The sequence below is a fragment of the Patiria miniata genome, unplaced genomic scaffold (assembly GCF_015706575.1).
Source record: "Patiria miniata isolate m_02_andy unplaced genomic scaffold, ASM1570657v1 HiC_scaffold_2, whole genome shotgun sequence".
Lineage (NCBI taxonomy): Eukaryota > Metazoa > Echinodermata > Asteroidea > Valvatida > Asterinidae > Patiria > Patiria miniata.
This window is the reverse complement of record NW_024037058.1, coordinates 14761934-14780007: the sequence shown is the minus strand read 5'-3', so window position 1 is coordinate 14780007 and position 18074 is coordinate 14761934. Positions and strand designations below refer to the sequence as shown.

General features: G+C 39.9%; 2 protein-coding genes across 2 annotated transcripts; one reads left to right on the top strand and one right to left on the bottom strand.

Moving 5' to 3' along the window:
• Positions 1–1456, bottom strand: LOC119726625. The gene is made up of 2 exons (XM_038198379.1): positions 1232–1456; positions 1–683 (listed from the first exon to the last, which is right to left on the bottom strand). Exons 1-2 carry the CDS (start codon positions 1419–1421, stop codon positions 412–414), a joined length of 462 nt encoding a protein of 153 aa, XP_038054307.1. The 5' UTR covers positions 1422–1456; the 3' UTR covers positions 1–411.
• Positions 1457–5494: 4038 nt separating this feature from the next.
• On the top strand, positions 5495–17047 carry LOC119726395. The gene is made up of 3 exons (XM_038198049.1): positions 5495–5578; positions 6304–6699; positions 14698–17047. The coding sequence occupies exons 1-3, from the start codon at positions 5495–5497 to the stop codon at positions 15040–15042; spliced, it is 825 nt and encodes a 274-aa protein (XP_038053977.1). The 3' UTR covers positions 15043–17047.
• The last annotated feature ends 1027 nt before the right edge of the window (positions 17048–18074 follow it).

Sequence of the window (18074 nt, the reverse complement as noted above, 5' to 3'; positions counted from 1 at the left end):
TAGGCTTGCATTTGCCAGTTTTATTTTCAATTTTCCAGGTTTTTTTTTACTATTAATTCAACTCTCGTCAAGAGACGCAGGTCATAATTGCATTTTTAAACAATGTTCATGTACTTTTATAAAACATGACTTGATCATTTCAATTTGCATTTTCTACATCCTTATTGTGTGCAACTTTGTTCCAAATTTTATTTACATTATTTTTAATAAAACATGTCTCTTATTTTTATGAACCTGCAAAACCTTTTACAATTGATATAATTTCTATTATCATTATCATAAGTGAAGACCGTTCATGTACATGTAGGTTAATGCCATTTATAATTTGGTTTATTTTGCATACAAACCTTGAGTAAGAATGAACAAAATAAATAAAAACTTAAGAAAAGGTACAGCAAAGTTTTGATTTTCTCAGATGGCCGGCAGTGGTGTAGTGAGATCCAATGCTCGCCTCTTCACCGGTGCTGTTTTCAGTGTCTCTGGAAGGTTGTATCCTCTCAAAAATAAAGTTGGGTGAAGTTCATCAGGATATGGGTGGCCGTATTTGAAGTGGTTGCTGCAGACTGTAGTCGATGATTTTACTTTCAAATCCTGCCGTTGGGTCAGTTGTGTCCAGAGAGGGAAGTGTTTCTTATCCCTGCATGAGTGGAATCTGAGTATGTTTACATGCTCTTTGATGACATCTATCAAGAGAAGGGGAAACGTAAGATAGAGATATTTATTGTTTGATGACGGAGAAAAAATAAACCACATAAGACTTCGCAATTATTTTTATGAGTAAAACAATGGAGTAGGCTAGCTAGCTAGGCCTACTACAGTACTAGCTGACTAGGACAAATATATACATGTGTACATGTATATATTTTTTTTACATTTTCGTGAACAGAATATAATTTATTATAAATAAACAATCATGAAATTGTCTGTAAAAGTCACACAATGTTCGCTGACAGAAGTAACAATTAAACCATTATAAAAGCCACATATTTTTCCGATAAGAAAAGAGTCATAAAAGGGAGCTTTTGAGGGGCACAGAAACTCTAAATGCACTGGCCGACACAGTCATGACAGTGCAGAGTGTCCCGTGTTTCCCCGGTCGCGTGCCGGTCGTCGGCACATCGCGATCGCGTCGGGTCAGAACTTAACTGCACGCTATCCTACTTTTTGTCGTGAGAACATTTTTTTTCTGTACAACAAAACAACTTTAATTTATGTATAACAAAGATCATACCTTTGTGGATAACAACAGTCATTATTGCAACCCAGAACAGCACATTAATCACCTCCCATCGAACACAAAACGTCAGAAAAATGGGCAGCCAAGAAATATCGTACACACCGCACCGTGCAATGCCGTGCATGCCGTGTGTACGTTTTCCCACCGCCGTGTGATGGCGCTGTTGCTCCGATTGCAGCCCCATGATCCTTTGCGGTTTGTATTTGCGATAAACCTTATGGCATAATGGGGATCGGGAACGAAAATTAAACTTGCACAGGTTCACCACGGAGCTATAAAAAGCTCCTTGGGTTCACCAAGTAGTCAGTGTTGTTGACATTGTCATTGTAATGACATGAATGTCATGCATCATTGCATGGCCATGGTTGACAATCAGGACAATATGGGGAGTCAGGTTGGCGTATTTAGAGGTACTTCCTCGTCTTCCACCGCTAGCATGGCTAGCGCTGCAGTGTGACCCGTGTTCGAATCCCGCCTGGCAAGTGGCATGCCTGGGCTGTGCCATAAACAGTAGGCCTAGGCCTTTGTGGATTAGGTTTTCAATTTCAGTCTCTACCTGATTCCGTGGGTTTTCCCCAGAATACCTTCTCAGGCTTCTGGACTTTTTCTCCCACATTTACAGTTAAAACTGTAACTTCTTCACATTGTCTTCCATGTCTTGATGTTTCCCCTCGGATGTTTTACCATTACCGACTATATTATATAGGCCTATATGATACAGATAGTGCGCACGCGGGTACGGTATGAAAGTAAATGTATAAAAAGAATAGAGGGCGATATAAAGATTGAATGGGCATGAAGTAAATTGTGATCAATAGAGGGCGCTATAGAGAGTGAATTATTGACAAAGTACGTAATATATATATACCGAGTGAGACGGCTTTGGACATTTCCTATCTAAAACCAACCCCAACCTACCCATTCATTCCGTCTTGGATGCGTGGATGCGCGGATGCGGGGTGGGCATGAAGTCAATTTCAATCAATAGAGGGCGCTTTATTGGATGTGTGGATGCGCGGATGCGCGGATGCAGGGTGGGCATGAAGTTAATTTTAATCAATAGAAGGCGCTTTATTGGATGCCTGGATGCACGGATGCAGGGTGGGCATGAAGTTAATTTAAATCAATAGAGGGTACTTTATTGGATGCCTGGATGCGAAGATGCACAGATGCGGAGTGGGCATGAAGTAAATATTAATCAATAGAGGGCGCTATAGAAAAATGACTGCATCCACGCAGCCATAGATGCGCGGATATAGAATGGAGTGGCCCTGTATTCTATAGTTGTACCTGAGGGTGCGAGTGCCTCTGCCATTTCCTGGGCTCCTCTTGGCTTTGTCCTCCTTTGGGTTGTCAGACCCGAGATGTTGACAATGTGGCAGGCGCCTTAGTCCAAGTGCCTCTGTCATTCGTGGGCATCTCTTAAACGGATCGGCCCTACAATGGTCAGGTGACTTCCCCGTAGACCTCCTTAACTACAGACCTCGACATGACAGCCAAAGTTAGAAAATCGTAACTTAACAACACAGGTTACACAAATGAAATGTACCCATCATAATTTGTGATATCTTTATTATGTACAACCCAAAAATCAATAAAATTGGACAACCAGTTGTGAAGATATCGCTAAATGTGACGCAATGCCCGAGGTGCTCCATTCTCGGTGTGCGTATACATATTACCTCTGTGCGCGAATCCACGGATAGTCAGGTCATCGAACTGTGGCACGATTTTGTGGACTTTCCTCAACTCAGATGATTCTGTGCATTCTGATGGGTTAAAATTTACCGCAGGAATTTTTGTTTCATTCCAGAATCTCTGATAACTACGTCACAGAACTGACATACCAGAGAATCGACCATTTTTGGCGATTTTGAGATTTGTTATTTTTGGGGTTTATAAAGGTTGCTCCTTCAAGTATTCATGCCAAAATTCTTAATTCTTGTCTGGATTTTGAGATTCGGAGTCCCCCCTGTGGCGAATCAGTCACAATAACAAATCCATAATTTGACATAGTGACGAATACGGAATTTCGCTGTTGACTACCTAATGAAAGGTGTGCGTTCAAAGTACCAATGATTTAACGAATGTATCACGCGCATATAGCGCGGGCGTTTATGTAAACTGTGTGACATCTCATTCCATTATTATTTTCCTCAAATGTATTTGTCCTTCTCTTTGTGATTCATTTAACCTCAGCCTTAAATTTTTTGTTTAAATATAAAATGATGCCACAACAATACTCTCTATTGTTGGGACTTTCCCAACTATAGTTGGGACCATTGCCATAGTTGGGTCATAACAGAAGCATGGCGGATGTCATTCTATTGTCTTCCTATGCATGCGCATTTCCCAGCTTTTGAAATGTTTGCATACTGTAGCAGGGCCTCTTAATTAACCCTAACTCCCTAGACTAGGCATTTTTTGCTAGGAGTAGGCTGTAACCTCAATCCTGCAAAATACTCCAACTGCCTCCATGTAAAAATAACATCCAGCCTACATTGTAAATCCTGCAAAATGCTCTGTTATTTCTTGATTGTGGCCCTTGGAGGGGTGACAACAGCACTGCCTCAATCTTGCAAAATCCTCCGGCAAGCACTGTTAATATAGCCAGTGACATCCTGGAGCATGCACAGCTGAGCATAAACAACACAAGGTCCGGCCTAAGACCGTGATACAGTGCACCTTCAGAAATCAGCCACACACTTTTGCCATGTAGCTTCAATCCTGCAAAATCCTCCATTTTGCAAAGAGGATTTGGGAAGGTTAGGGTCAATAGATTAAATTCATTCAATTGGTCCTGCAGTATGGAGGATTGGGACAGTTACCCATGGGGTGTGGTCATTCTCTTGTTGTAGCTTTGTTTGCTTGATAAGAAGTTGGCAGATGAACAACTTTTCAACATCGTGTATGGCTTGTACCAGAATAGGGGAGGGGCATATCCACTTCAAGTTGAACTAAATCTCAAAGGCCCACAAATTACATGTATTTCTCCTGCCCTGTTCAAACAATTTTTTAAAAGAAATTGAAATCAGTCCTTAGCGAAAATATTAGAAAATTCCCCACAAGTGTCCTTTAGAATGTAATTCTTGCACCTCTTATGCTTTGTTCAAAGACGCATATGGCCCTTATCATAAAAAATAGTAGTTTTTCTCTCATTTGTCCAGACACAAAAACACTTTTTAAGGGTTGTTGTATAGAGAACTATTTTAGGAAAAAATAAAAGGCTCTTGTTTTGAGATGCTTCATTTGTCAATTTTGTATTTTTTGTCTGCAAACAGAAAAGCACACACAGTTTCTTGTACATACATTTAGTACAGGACATAGGCCTATCTAATGAAGTGCAGTGCGGTGCAATTAAACTAAAAGCAGGGACATGAAACCCAAGAAAAGCATCAATGTTTGTTGCCTGAAACTAGTTGTGGGGTTTTGTTGTTTCCTGTAATTACATGTGTACGCTGTTTTCTCCTGGGCATACCGGGGTATATCCCTTTTTCAAGTGTGTGTTTGTTGAACACCTCCGGAAATGATCAATGTTTGTCTCCGTCATTTGCATTTAAATGAAACGGTAGCTCAGTTGGTAACAAGTAGCGCAGTTGATGACGAAATACTGTAGCTTTTTTGTGGATCTACAAAAAAATTGCAGGTTCTTAATAAGTATCATTAAATATCACTCCTACTTCACACTGGCTTGGCAAGAGCTATATATTCTAAACAAGCAAATGACCTGTAGTATTCTTAAAGTTATAGATTGATTACTGATATGAGGCTTGCACATCTATGCAAATTATTGAAATGATTTAAGGACTTGTGTGCTTATTAAAACATCCGTAAAATACATTTACACTGCTAATTCTGGACTTCCTGTAGGTTGTACCTGTACCTGTAAAATGCTTTAATAGGCCTTCTTGTGTATGCCTTCTTGTGTATGCATACATGTATGCTGACTGTACATTATGAATATGCCTGCATGTCATAAAAACAAATTAAAAAGGGCATTTTGAAGGGGAAAAATGGGTCCCTCTAAATAAGAGTTCCCATCACTTGACTCTGACAAAGTGAAATGCATGCAAAGAATTGTTTTCTGTCCTCTTTGAAGATTATTAAAGAGTGTGATTGCTGATACATGTAGTAAATTATCTGAACAAGTCAGCAAGTAAGCATTGGGGAAAAATCCCCAGCAGACTTGAAGCAAGTCTATTCCAATTGTAACAAACAACGTTATGCGTGGGATGCCGTACGTACACAGTACACAAGATGGCATTTATCCACTTGTCTCATGTGGAACATCTGATCCTGCCAAGCCAGGATGGGCAGAAATCAGAGAACCACAACCACAAGGCAATTGAGTCTAAGTTGGTCACAAACTGAGTAGCGCACTGCATCACGTTCAAGAGTTCTCTACCGGTACTCTATGCTCTGGGTGTATTGTGTCATCAGTTTTTATCTCCCTGACAAAAGTCTCTCATCTCGTTCGTTTTGTGTCCAGTCTTCATTGACTCGGCACCAATTGGGAATATTTTTTTTTTTTTTTAACTTTTGATGAATGGAGTTAAGTGATCTCATATTTCATCATTGATTCCAGTACGATCCTTTCAAAATGCTTTTATTAAGACGCGATGTGGAGTAAAGTTGGACTCGGCATTTTGGAATTCCAGGGAGGATCATATTTTTGTGTGGGCTTGCAATGCATTTGTGCTTTAAAAAAAATATCTCTGTTTTGCCATGTATTGGAGAAATACAACTTTCTTTCTGGTTATGTGTGGCACTTTGACATTTCACGTTTTCATTTCACTTCAGTTCAGCTCAGCATCAGCATCAGTAGATACTCATTGGAGATTGTTGTGTCTCCCTGTGTCTCGCTGTGTGAAATTTATGTCTTTCTATAGTACATACTATATACATGTACATATAGCTAAAAACATTGTACATATGTACATGTATGAGCACAAGATTTCACAGAGATTTAGAGACTTCCCTAAATAGTGAATCTTGCTGCTTTTGCCATAATGTACATGTAATAGAAGAATTGATTTCTTAGTCTGAATTGACGTTTATCATTACAGGAACCAAAGAGAAAGCTTGTTCCGGAATCGTCAAGTCCCAAAACCTTTTCGGGCAGCGATGATGATCAAGTGGAAGCAAGCAGGGACAACCTAAGCAGGAGCAGCACCGACAACCTCCTGGACCACAATGCTGATGACTCTCGTCCTCTCATTCCCGACAACAGCTGCCCGTCGTCCAGCACTCCAAACATAACCTTTGCTGCCCCTCCCGTCCTCAATCACCCCTCCACCAGTCGGCTGGCTGGTAGTCTGCAGTTGAGAACCATCGCTGGGATCTCTGAGGAGGCGCGATCCATGTCGATGATCGTTCACCCTGGCAGCGTGCGCAGGAATTATGAGCCTGTACAGCAGGAGATGGACAACTCCACTAGTGTGCCCACAACACCTGTCCCATCAGTGAGTATCTTTTGCAATAAAAAAACCCAAAAAACACATGTGAATGAGATGTCAATCTTCTTAATAATGTTAAAGGTTGCTTTTCAGGAAATTCAGAATTGGTGAATCGGTGGGTGTAAAGCATAAATTGCGGGAGATGATTTTCAGCTTTTGCTACATGTTCTGGAAGAATTGAGATTTCTAGTGTTGGTGAGATGTCAACAACTTGATCTGAGTAATTGGTTGGTTCTTTCTAAAATGATTGGAATCAACTGTGATACATGAAATGAAGCATTTAATTAGGACATGTACATTTAAAGTATAGGTAGGCCTCTACAATGTTCTCGATAATCAATGCATTACCTGTCAGATTTGAAACATAAAACCAAACCATTAAGCATGGATGTCCATGAATATCTTTGGTCCGCTAAACAAAATGCTAAGTTTACATGTATGATGAACAATTGCAGTTAAAGGACTGTACAGACCATGGCATTTCTTCCCAAACTCAATCTTAACACCTAAATTGATGCCTGTTTTGTGCTTCATTTCTGGGACACTTTATAGCTACTCGCACACGTACATGTATGATAATATCCCTTGTGTGTACGCAGTTGAATACATGTACGTACAGTATGTGCATGTCTACATGTATGTACTGGTACATCAATTTTTATGTGCACATTCCGTTATCCATACACATGGATTGTTCCCAGTGTACAAAACAACATTTACATAGCAACCTTGGAATTTTGCTCTCGAAGGGGCACCGCTGCTTCTCCTTGAAGAAGGACACTTGCATTAGAAGATAAAATGCAAGAACCGGGGGCCATGTTTGATGGAAATGCTAGACACAGGAAATTAAATACTATGCTTGTACAAACATTAATGCATGTGAGCAGTTCCCTGTTGATTTTTGCTTCACCAGAAAACATCTTAAAGATGTATTCCCCGTGCTGTTTTCGAATTGCATCCTTAAAAATAGATTCCTTTTCTAAATTGCTATTTTTCTAGCAATGCAAATATTATTCACTTTTGAATGGGACATTGACCGAAAAAAATCGGCCCATGTTTAGTTATTGAATTATTACTTATTAGAAGTTGAAACTTTTTTAATAGCAAACAAAATTGAATTCTGGTGCTTGCACTGTGGATGTTGTCGAAAAAGATAAAATACTTTCACTATTTAGAATGGACAATCACTACCGGTGCACTCATGTATGCCACAGAATGTACTATCATGGACATGGACATACGGTGATGCAATTCAAATTCTACTTCTAGTTTTTAACAAATCAATTACGAATGATCAACCCTAATGATGCGATCAATGTATTAATAGGCCCTAGTCGTAACACAGACTGTCTGCCACTATAATTGCCCCCCTTGCTATTTTTTTCCCATTCATAAAGTGATCCTTGTAACTCAGACGCAACCTGATCCGTCCATTGATTCCAATTTTTCTTTTGTGGTTCTGGCACGCTCCTTCTCTGTTCCAATTCGTAGGCAAGAAATCAATATTACTTCGTTGGTGGACAATACTGGCCTGCCCCCAAGCTATTCAACAATTATGCATATGGTAGTGACCATATTTTGGCATATTTATTTGGCAGACTCCATTTTTTGGCAGGGTGGGAATAAATTCCAGTCCTTTTTTTAACCAATGCCTATATATTTTTTTGCTGACTTCTGCATTTTTGTGTGTAATTACATGTGAGTCTAGCATAATGGGTTTAAAATAAAATTCAATAAGATACAACCAATGTACCTGCAATATTACCTACATGGAGTATTAAATCGTACATTACATATGATTATGATATGATATTGCACAGTAGGCCTATACGTGTACATGTATAATGTACCACGTGTTGTCTGTAAAATAAAATGTGACTAGTTTCATATTTAATACTAATTTGTTATTATAATGACATGAATAATTCAAACTTAACCTAGATATATTCATGCTTTCAACAAGGGGGCTAATTTTCCACATGGCATACTTTTTCGTCCTAATTAGCCGCAAGAATGGCCTACAGATTCCATTCCCGTGAATGGTAATCTGATTATCCGTCCAAATCATTCCACCAGCGGTACTTTGCCAAAGCCAAGCCTACTGTTCTGGTAGACACTCGTGAATGCATAATACCAAAAAGCAAACTGATCCCCAGCCCCCTCACATTATGGTGGCTGCAACCCTTAGGCAACACTCTTTAGCTTCTTAATGCAAATGCAGCAGCAGGGGCAGAAAGCACATTGGAGGAAACCCTCATTTGAAATGTGCACTTCGTTCTCCCTCCAACCCGCGCGTCAGTACGGCCAATCAATAACGCACTGCAGAGACCAGTGGAAGCACGTTGATTTATTCTTTAATTAAAGAAAACTGCCTGTGATGCACGATGCTGTCATATATACACATGTGCCGTTTGGTTCTGGTCGTAGTATTTTTGGTGGGTTACTAAAGTGATGGAGAATCGTTGGTTTGAAGCCGTCAAGGAAAATGACCTTCTCGTGTAGTGACCAGTGATGAGTACATGATGAATCGGCTGTGATTGTCAGACTGGCATCTTCCAATGGCGACTCAAGTCATGCTGCTTGAGGTACATTAATTAGTGTTTACTCTTTGTTTCAGTTGAAATGTGTTAATTGACCTACCGGCAGTGCATTGCAGGTGTCTCAGAGGGTATTGCTTGTTACTTTAATTGATTAACAATGAATGCACAAAGGATTACTCGATGCCTAGATCCTAGCGATATAAAACTATTGCCTTTTAAATCAGCATTAATGCATTTTATATGACAAATGGTGTTTTTCATTCAATCTTTATTTTGAGAAGTAAAAAAGATATTCTAATTTGCAGTTACATGCATATTTAATTGTATTTTGAGAAGTAAAAAAGATATTCTAATTTGCAGTTACGTGCATATTTAATTATCTTTTTTGTGTGCTCTTATTGAATAAATGTCTTATGGCTTGTTTATTTTAAAATATCTTATGACTTGTTTAATTTGAAAAAAAAAACCCTGACGATTGTTTACTTCCTGTCTTACTAACTAGGCAAGTTGAATACTTTCGGAAAATGTTGGAGTTAATATACGCGTAATTAGCGTGCTAAAAATAAGTTCTTTTGAGGCCTCAATCGATAGACTGTGACGCAGTCGTTCAGCAAACCTGTTACTGTCATGATCTTTCCAAACAAAAGGCTACCCTTCACAAAGTGGTAGCTATTGTTCATTAGAATGGTTGCACGTGGCCTGTTCAGATCATGGTCAGTCACTTATGCATACTGTGCTGCATTCGGTGCAAACAGATGTTTTTTTTGTTTGTAAAGCATCTGTTTAGGTTTGTGTGTACATTTTTTTTCTTTGTAGGTTACAGTTTTACAGTTTGTGAGAGACTAAACACTGAAAGATTGTAATTATCAATTTTGTATGTATGCATGTAAAAGTGTGTTAAATTTATCCTCGAGTTGATCTCCATGAGAGTGCTTTTTATACAGATGCGCATATCAATCTGACCCGTGTCCAAAAATATTTCACTGTTATCAGTTTTAAGATGACTATGTTTTCAGGAAAACTAATTATTCGCATATTTGTTAAAATATGAGAGGCTAATTTTTCTGTACATGTAGTTTGTCAGAAGGAATAGTTCCCCCCTTATTCACAAAATTTAAATGTATGTGTATCCATGCATGTATTCCACAAAGTCTAAAAAGAAATTTGAATCAGTATTTGATTTGTTGGGGGACAGTACCTAATTTTCAGAACGAAATTGAATTTTCCACTTTAGTATCTGTTTCAGTAGGGTGACCTACCGCGGTACATCTGTTACCGTTGTTGAACAAATCACCACATCTTTCCAAGTGGATTGATTAGTACATTTGTACATGTACTGGTACATTATGTACACACGTGTCTCTTCGCTGTTTTGTTTTGTTTTGTATGTAAATTCCCAGTGTTGTTCTCTGTAGTAGTCGGGAATTCTGGACTTATAAGTTTTGTGATACAGTGTTGTATCATATACAGTGTACTTGTATGAAAGCTGAGACCAGGAGTGGATTTAATTCCATTCTCATTCAGTAAAACTGTCAAAGGACAAATACATGTAGCACAACTGAAGTGTCTGTGTTTTACACCACAAATATACTGTTTCAAATTTCATGCAAGTTTATGTTTCTTAGCATTACTGAGCAAAACTGTGAGCCTTCCAAAGACAAATTGTGTATGTATGACAACAAGAAGTCCACGATAAGTAAGGTTCTAATTCTGATTGAACCTAACTCTTTCAATCTTTGTAATGCATAATGGGGAAACAGACCAAAACAGATGGTATTTTTCTTCAAAATCAATTTCCATAATTCTTTCATAAAATGTATAGAATTGTATAGAATTTTTCAGCGGACCAGTACACACAATTAGTACTACATGTACATGTACACACAACATTTCAAAGATCATTTTGGCAAAAGTTCAGTTCTGTTGTACTAATTCTTTGTATTTTGTTATCCTCTGTTCAGTATTTTATTTTTTAAATATCTTTCATCGAAAGTGTTGTAACTCAGGATAAAGTAATATATTTGATACACTTCAACAGCTTGGTTCTGCACATACCGGTATATAAGTACCGTACATCGTTTGAAACTGGAACTAAATACAGCCCTGGGCGTTTTAATTGAAATCACAGAACTTTAATACATTTTGACACTGCTAAAGTGGGACAGGATTTCTGTGTTTGTGTTTTTTATTCGGACAAGGTGGTTTCTTAACGGAAGCAGGAAGTTGGTCTGCTTGTAATCAGAAACAGAGACTGATAACCCAAATCCTGTTTGTGGTAATGATTAAATGCAGGATAACAAATTTGGCAATGATTTGCCTGTCAGGTTGCATATAATATTCACACTACTGGTGGGAGTGTTGTAGGCCTCCCCACTCCCAGAGTTTACCGGTAGTTGTCACCACCACTGGGACCGGAGTGACCCACTTTCAGACCAACTCTGGGAGTGTTGTACCCACTCCCAGAGTTGAGTTGGCACCAACACTTGGAGTGTAAAATGTACCCACTCCCAATGTTGTAACCAACACCGGGAGTGTTGTAGTGCTGTACCTACTTCCAGTGTTGTAACCAACACTGGAAGTGTTGTAAGCAACACTGGGAGTGTTGTAACCAACACTGTAAGTGTTGTACCCACTCCCAATGTTGTAACCAACACTGGGAGTTGTGTGCCCACTCCAAATGTTGTAACTAACACTGGGAGTGTTGTAACCAACACTGTAAGTGTTGTACCCACTCCCAGTGTTGCAACCAACACTGGGAGTTGTGTGCCCACTCCCAGTGTTGTAACCAACACTGGGAGTGTTGTACCCATCCACTCCAAGTGTTGTAACCAACACTGGGATAGTTGTACATTTTGTGTACCTTGTCCGTGGTTGTACCCACCACTCCCAGTGCTGTACCCGCTTTCAATGTTGGTTACAGTATTACTGTACTAGAACGCTTAAAGCGTTCTAGTACAGTGTACGATGTACATGTAAATTTAATATCTTGTGCATGTACCTGTTTATGTCAGGTGTGTAAATGTGTGGACTTCAAAGTTGTCAGTCAACCTCCAATAGTAAGGAAATCCTTTATAAGTGGTTTTGATAGACCTCTGGTCGTGCTCTGATCCAGTGTATACATGTACAGGTACATTGTAACTTGGTATTGTACATGCAGAGAGGTACCATGTATGTGTAGAATGCATAGTTTTCTGTGTCAAACTTGCTTTTGTAACCAGAGATGCAATGTTTCTACAAAATGTTTGATGTCAGACAGGAAGGAAGGCATGCTGGATATATACATTCTATGCTTCAACACTAACTTTAGCAACTATATTAGTAACTCAAACCAAATTACTGGGGGGGGGGGGAATTGAAGGGGAAAAAAACCCAGCTGCCATCATGTCACATCACAGGAGAACTTTATGAACTGGGTTTATTGATAATCCAGAGTTTCTATAATTGAAGAAGGGAAGTGTTTCCCCCTGAGAAATAAAGTTTTTGCAAAAATCTTCCCTGGTGTATGTTCATCATTGGTGTCTAACTCTAAATTTGGGGGCTTATCTTGAGATAAGGTAATTTTTGCCTGCCACTTAGGTCTGATAAATGTGATTGATTGATGCCAAGGGGCTAGGGGTTCCATCATATGTCCCAGTGGTTGGGTTAACCATGGGGTAACCTTGCCAAACGCACTTTTCATCAGTCTGTGATAGGGTCCTTTAGGGGGTTGGGGTGGGGATACACCTATAGTACTGTGTAATCCGAAGTACACAAAGTTGGCATTTGTCCAGCCTGCTACACTTCATGCACTTTTCTGTTTCCTTTATGTTGCAGTATAAAAGATCAGGATTGGAAAGCAGGGAGTTGATGAAGTGTGATATTGACATTTTGCATTGAAAGGAACCTTGTTCATTCATCAGGTGTTTCAATCTCGTAATGTTTTTCAAAATAGGCGAACCAAATCAGATGGAATTTTTATTTAATTAAAGAACCAGCGCGGCATCTTCATGAATACATTTTTTTTTTCATGTACCGGTACTGTGCACCTCATTATAAAACCAGAGCAAACCTATAGGCCTACATGGTTTTTCCATGCTGTGACACCCCCTACCCCCCAAAATCAACAGTTTTCAAATTTAATTGCCATTTTTTCCCTTTTGTGATGTAAGGGGTTTTTTTTGGAAAGGAGGTGTACTTTGACAGTGCGGGAAAATCCTGTAAATGGATTTTTTGTACAGTATGAACCTTGTACATTGTTACTACACGAATCAGAAGTCATCAGTAATGAGCACTGTCTGGTGTCTGGCTTCCTTAATTTGATAAAATTCAACGAAATCTAGACCCTTGGCTTAAAAAACAATACAATTGGATAAGTGAGGATAAGTGCATGAAATCAACGACCACTTTGGAGCTTTTCACTGGTAATAAGAATTGAAAGGTTCAGCCGGAATTGGTCAATTATTCAGCACTTTGCTTCGCCAAACATGTGTGCGCCTGTATATGTTGGACTTTGCAAACATGTATTTTCTGATTGACCCAACTACATTGCTTACACGTACCTGCGGGCCCATTTTCACGAGTCTGCTTACTGTAAGATCTCCAAACTACCCTGGTACAGTAGAAAATTCTTTGCTATTGGTCAGCAGAGCCAGATTTCACGAGCAAGTAAGGAATTTCAGCTTAGGATTGTATGATTGTGTACCTTTTTTGTGCTTTTTTTGTGCATTGGATGGATTATTTGTTGTTATAAAACCTCACCCACAGATTCTGTGTCTTGATTGGCAGAGAGTCAGAGAGCGAGTCACATGGCACTTTCTATTTTTGCCATCTTTCAGTGCACGGCTATACCCGTAGCAACAAGTACTAAACCATTGCAACCAAAGTACATGTACTATACCCTTGGCGCGGTATTTGTGTGCAAATGCATGCTGGTGTGCGCGTTGAGTGTTGCGTGTATTGTTCCCAAGAGAGTTTGGTTCAAACATTTCGTGAAGGGGAGGTTTGGAAGAGAGATTTATACATTTCCAATCAATTTTGTATTGAAAATTGAACTTTATTTTAACTGTGTTCGGAGTTAAATAATTAAAAATATTAAAACCAAGCAAAATCTGTGGGTGAAGTGTTATAAAACAAATATTGAATGCTTTACATGTATGTCTTGGTGAAGTAAAACTAGCCTCCCTCCGCCTCGGTGATCAATGGAGCATTCTATTTTCCCTCAATGTCCATGGATCACCTCGGGAGGCTACTTATACTACACCACTCGAAGCATTCCATATTTGAAATTACAAATATTTGATGTTTATACTATGAAAGCTCATGCAAACTTTATTTTGGTCATTTAAGTGCTATGTTACTTTCCAGGTTTAGAACCTGTACTGAAAGCACAAAATGGGGATCATAGGTGCAGAATGTTGTGCTTGGTAAAGCCTTGAAATCAGGCACTGTAATGTTGTTGATTTGGTTGATTTTTTTCCCTTCTCAGAATCCAGCCCCACGGGCGATAGACTACAACATCTATGCCACCAAGAAGACGGTCTGTGAGGGCCTGTTGGCCGTGGCCCTGCTGATGGCCAATGCCTCTCAGCTCAAGAGTCTCATCAGCGTGGGCCAAGACTTCCGTTTCTTCCGCTTCGTCACGGCGCTCATCATCCTCTCCATCACCTTACAACTGCTCACTGGTGTCTTCCTTCTCCTCCTCGGCAGGGACAACCTGAACGACGTCTACCGGCAGCGCAGGCTGGACCGCTTCAACAACTGGACCACGGGGATGGTTTTCACCATCGTGGTCTTAAACGTCTTCATCGCTGCCTTTGGATTGCAGAGCTGATCTGTATTAACTCACAGGATGACTGTGGTCTATGACAAGAGACTCTGGCATGGAATGCAGTGGATCCCTACGCGAGGCACGGGTATTTGTTTTAGTAGCAGGGTATATGATGGCTTGTTTAGACACGGGTTTGCTTCGTGTTGATTTACCCTCCAGTGGTAATGTACATGTGTAGGTTGCAGTCCATATTGTGCAGTTTAGTACTTGTCTGGATACTGCATGCATGTACAGGGGAAGTCCCTTGGAAAAGAACCCCGTGACCGTATTTTGCCAGGCATTACTAAACATTTCTCCTTTCCTCTATCTTTCCTGTATAGATAGAAAAGCTATATTTACCAGGAACTGTATTGAGACCCAGATTGTAATAATATGTTGCATTGCATGGTCATTGATTGCACTTTTTTATTTCCTGTTTCAAAAGTTCTAAACGTGCAGTTCATGTTTGTTGGTGGCTAGGATTACTTAATAATAGCAGCAAAGTTTTGTGTGTATGAGTTTGTTTCTGCATTCAATAGGGGACGTTGAACAATAGAGGGTCCCCAATTCGCGAAGGTCCCCAATTTGTACAAAACATATGGGTACAAAATGTGTACAAAACATATGGGAGGTCTTCCTAAAAAGTTAGAGCACAAACAAAAGAGGGACAATAGGGGGTCCCCGATTGCAGGCAAATACACACTTGTGTAGGTACGTGTAGGTTAGGCTACCCTATACGCCTGAGGACTTAGGACAATGGGGGATTAGTGATACATGTAACAATGACCCCGAGGACCTTAGCCGAGTCCTCGGGAGAAGTTTGTGTACAAACCTTATGGGAGCTGTCGAGAAAAGTTAAAGTACATGTACAAACAAAGGGAACAAAAGAAGGGTACAATAGCGGGTCCTCATGACTGTGTGAACATGTTTATGGTGCAAATCGAGGACACACTTATGAAGCATCATCGAGTAATTGAGGACAGGATTCAAATTGAGGACGACCTCGATTAGAAAACGTGTACAAAACCATTTTGTATGAACAAAAGAGGAACAATAGGAAATCCTTGATTTTACACCATAAACAAACATGGGTGTTTGTGTGTGTGTGTTTAATACAAATACAGAGAATTGGTGGTTGTTTGCTATCGGGGGATTTCCTTCAATTGAGTGGAATTATTGCAAAACAGCCGGTATGTTAAGTGATCATTGAAAGTGGCAGAAAATTGTGACATATATTCTGGCATTTTATTCCCCAGATGCTCTTTACCGTTATCCAGAGGATTGCTTTTTGGACACTAATTAACTCGCAAACTTTTACTATTTCACCGACATTGAATATATTCACCTTTAAGGTAAAGCACACTTATAAATATGCGGCATTAGCTCTTTGTACGCAGTATATGATGCACATTATCAAACTGAAATCTCCTTGGTTCCATTACCTAGTACAGGTAGCTAAGCTGATCCATTTATAGAATATGACATTTGCAAGTACTGCCTCTCACTGAACCAAGCCATGCAAAGGACTCACAGCATTTAAATATTACACATTCACTCTGTTATTCATTCAAACAGGGAAATATTCCATTTTCATGCTATAGTTCGTCTGAGGTTTTCTAGGGAAGTAGGGTGGGGGTCATTCCCTCTTTACAAAGGAACCCACGTAACCGATAAGCCATTTTCCTGTATACTGAGGGTCACAAGCTTTTTTAAGTTTGTAAAATCCAGCTGCACAGTCTGTGCATTGAGGAGTTGTCTGCTGACAATCCATGAATGGTACTTATGCTGCATAACAGAGGACCATCTTCATGCAACAGGTTTCCCAAGGCCAAATGCACAGGGGGTTAGTCTGTCCATAGAGCTAGGACCTGGCTCTATGGTCTGTCCATGGCCACGCTCTGCATTCACAACAAACAACCTGTACATGTATAAACTAGACTGTAAACTGGAACCTTTATAACCAGTTTTTGTAATACACTGCCTGGAAAGGGTTTTGACCCGACCCACTGCCCCAGTGATGTTTTGATGTCTGTGTGACAGCTCTTTTGCATGTACATGTACATTATATGATCAATGAAGTGGATCATCGCAGCGCTGCGTGATGCATTCTCTGTGTGTTGGTCCATTTCATTGATACCCCTGGGAAAGCTGCTGCTGCTTTTGATGTCTGTGTGCACCAGCATACAGCACAGAGCTTGTGATTGGAACTTTATAGCTGTCCTTGTGGGAGAATGTTCCAGTAGTAATGCAATAGGAATGCTTCTTGGAAGCCCATTGCAACCTCTGGGTCTTCTTATGCAGCTTAGCGGCCTTGTGCTGATGTGACTAGCCATGCGTGTGTGATTTATGTTAACAGGGTGCAGCATTCTACCATGGATCAATCACCATAGATTTACAGGGACTCTGTGCCTAATTATCCTCTCTTTAAAGGTAGAGTCCATCATTTGCAGCCATCCGAAAAGTAACTGGCGTAATTATTGTTGAAAAACTAACTTGGTTGAAAGATAGTAAGGAGACTAAACTCCCTGTGAAATTATTCTTTCTGGGAAGCTGTCATTTTGAAGTAATCAACGAAAGAAGGCATTTCCAACGGTGATTCTTAAGAAGCACCGTAGGAAAATTTAAATTAGTAGTTCGTTTTGTTATTCAGCGCAGCGCGCACAAGTATTCGAACGACGCACACGCGCGCGCGGTTGTTATAATTCGTCGGATCAGTGCGCGACGTCGCGTATAGCTGCAATTCAAAACAATTCAAAACATGATTCAGCAACTTTTGATTTGAAATTGAGATCTTAGAATGCTGTTTTTCTCGGAATGTACAGCTGAAGCTTAGCTGAAACTTCATCAGATTAGTTGTTCAGCACCCTTCTTAAGATTTTGAACTCTTTTGTTGCTTCAAACGAACAAAATGCACAAATTACAAATGATGGACTCTACCTTTAATGCTGAGATGAAAATAGCCTAAATGTAGATGCCACAATGGGGACCAATTGGGGCGTTTCACAATGCAGTGCGCCACCAAGTGTTTGCCACGGAGAGTTTTTTTTTCTCAGTGC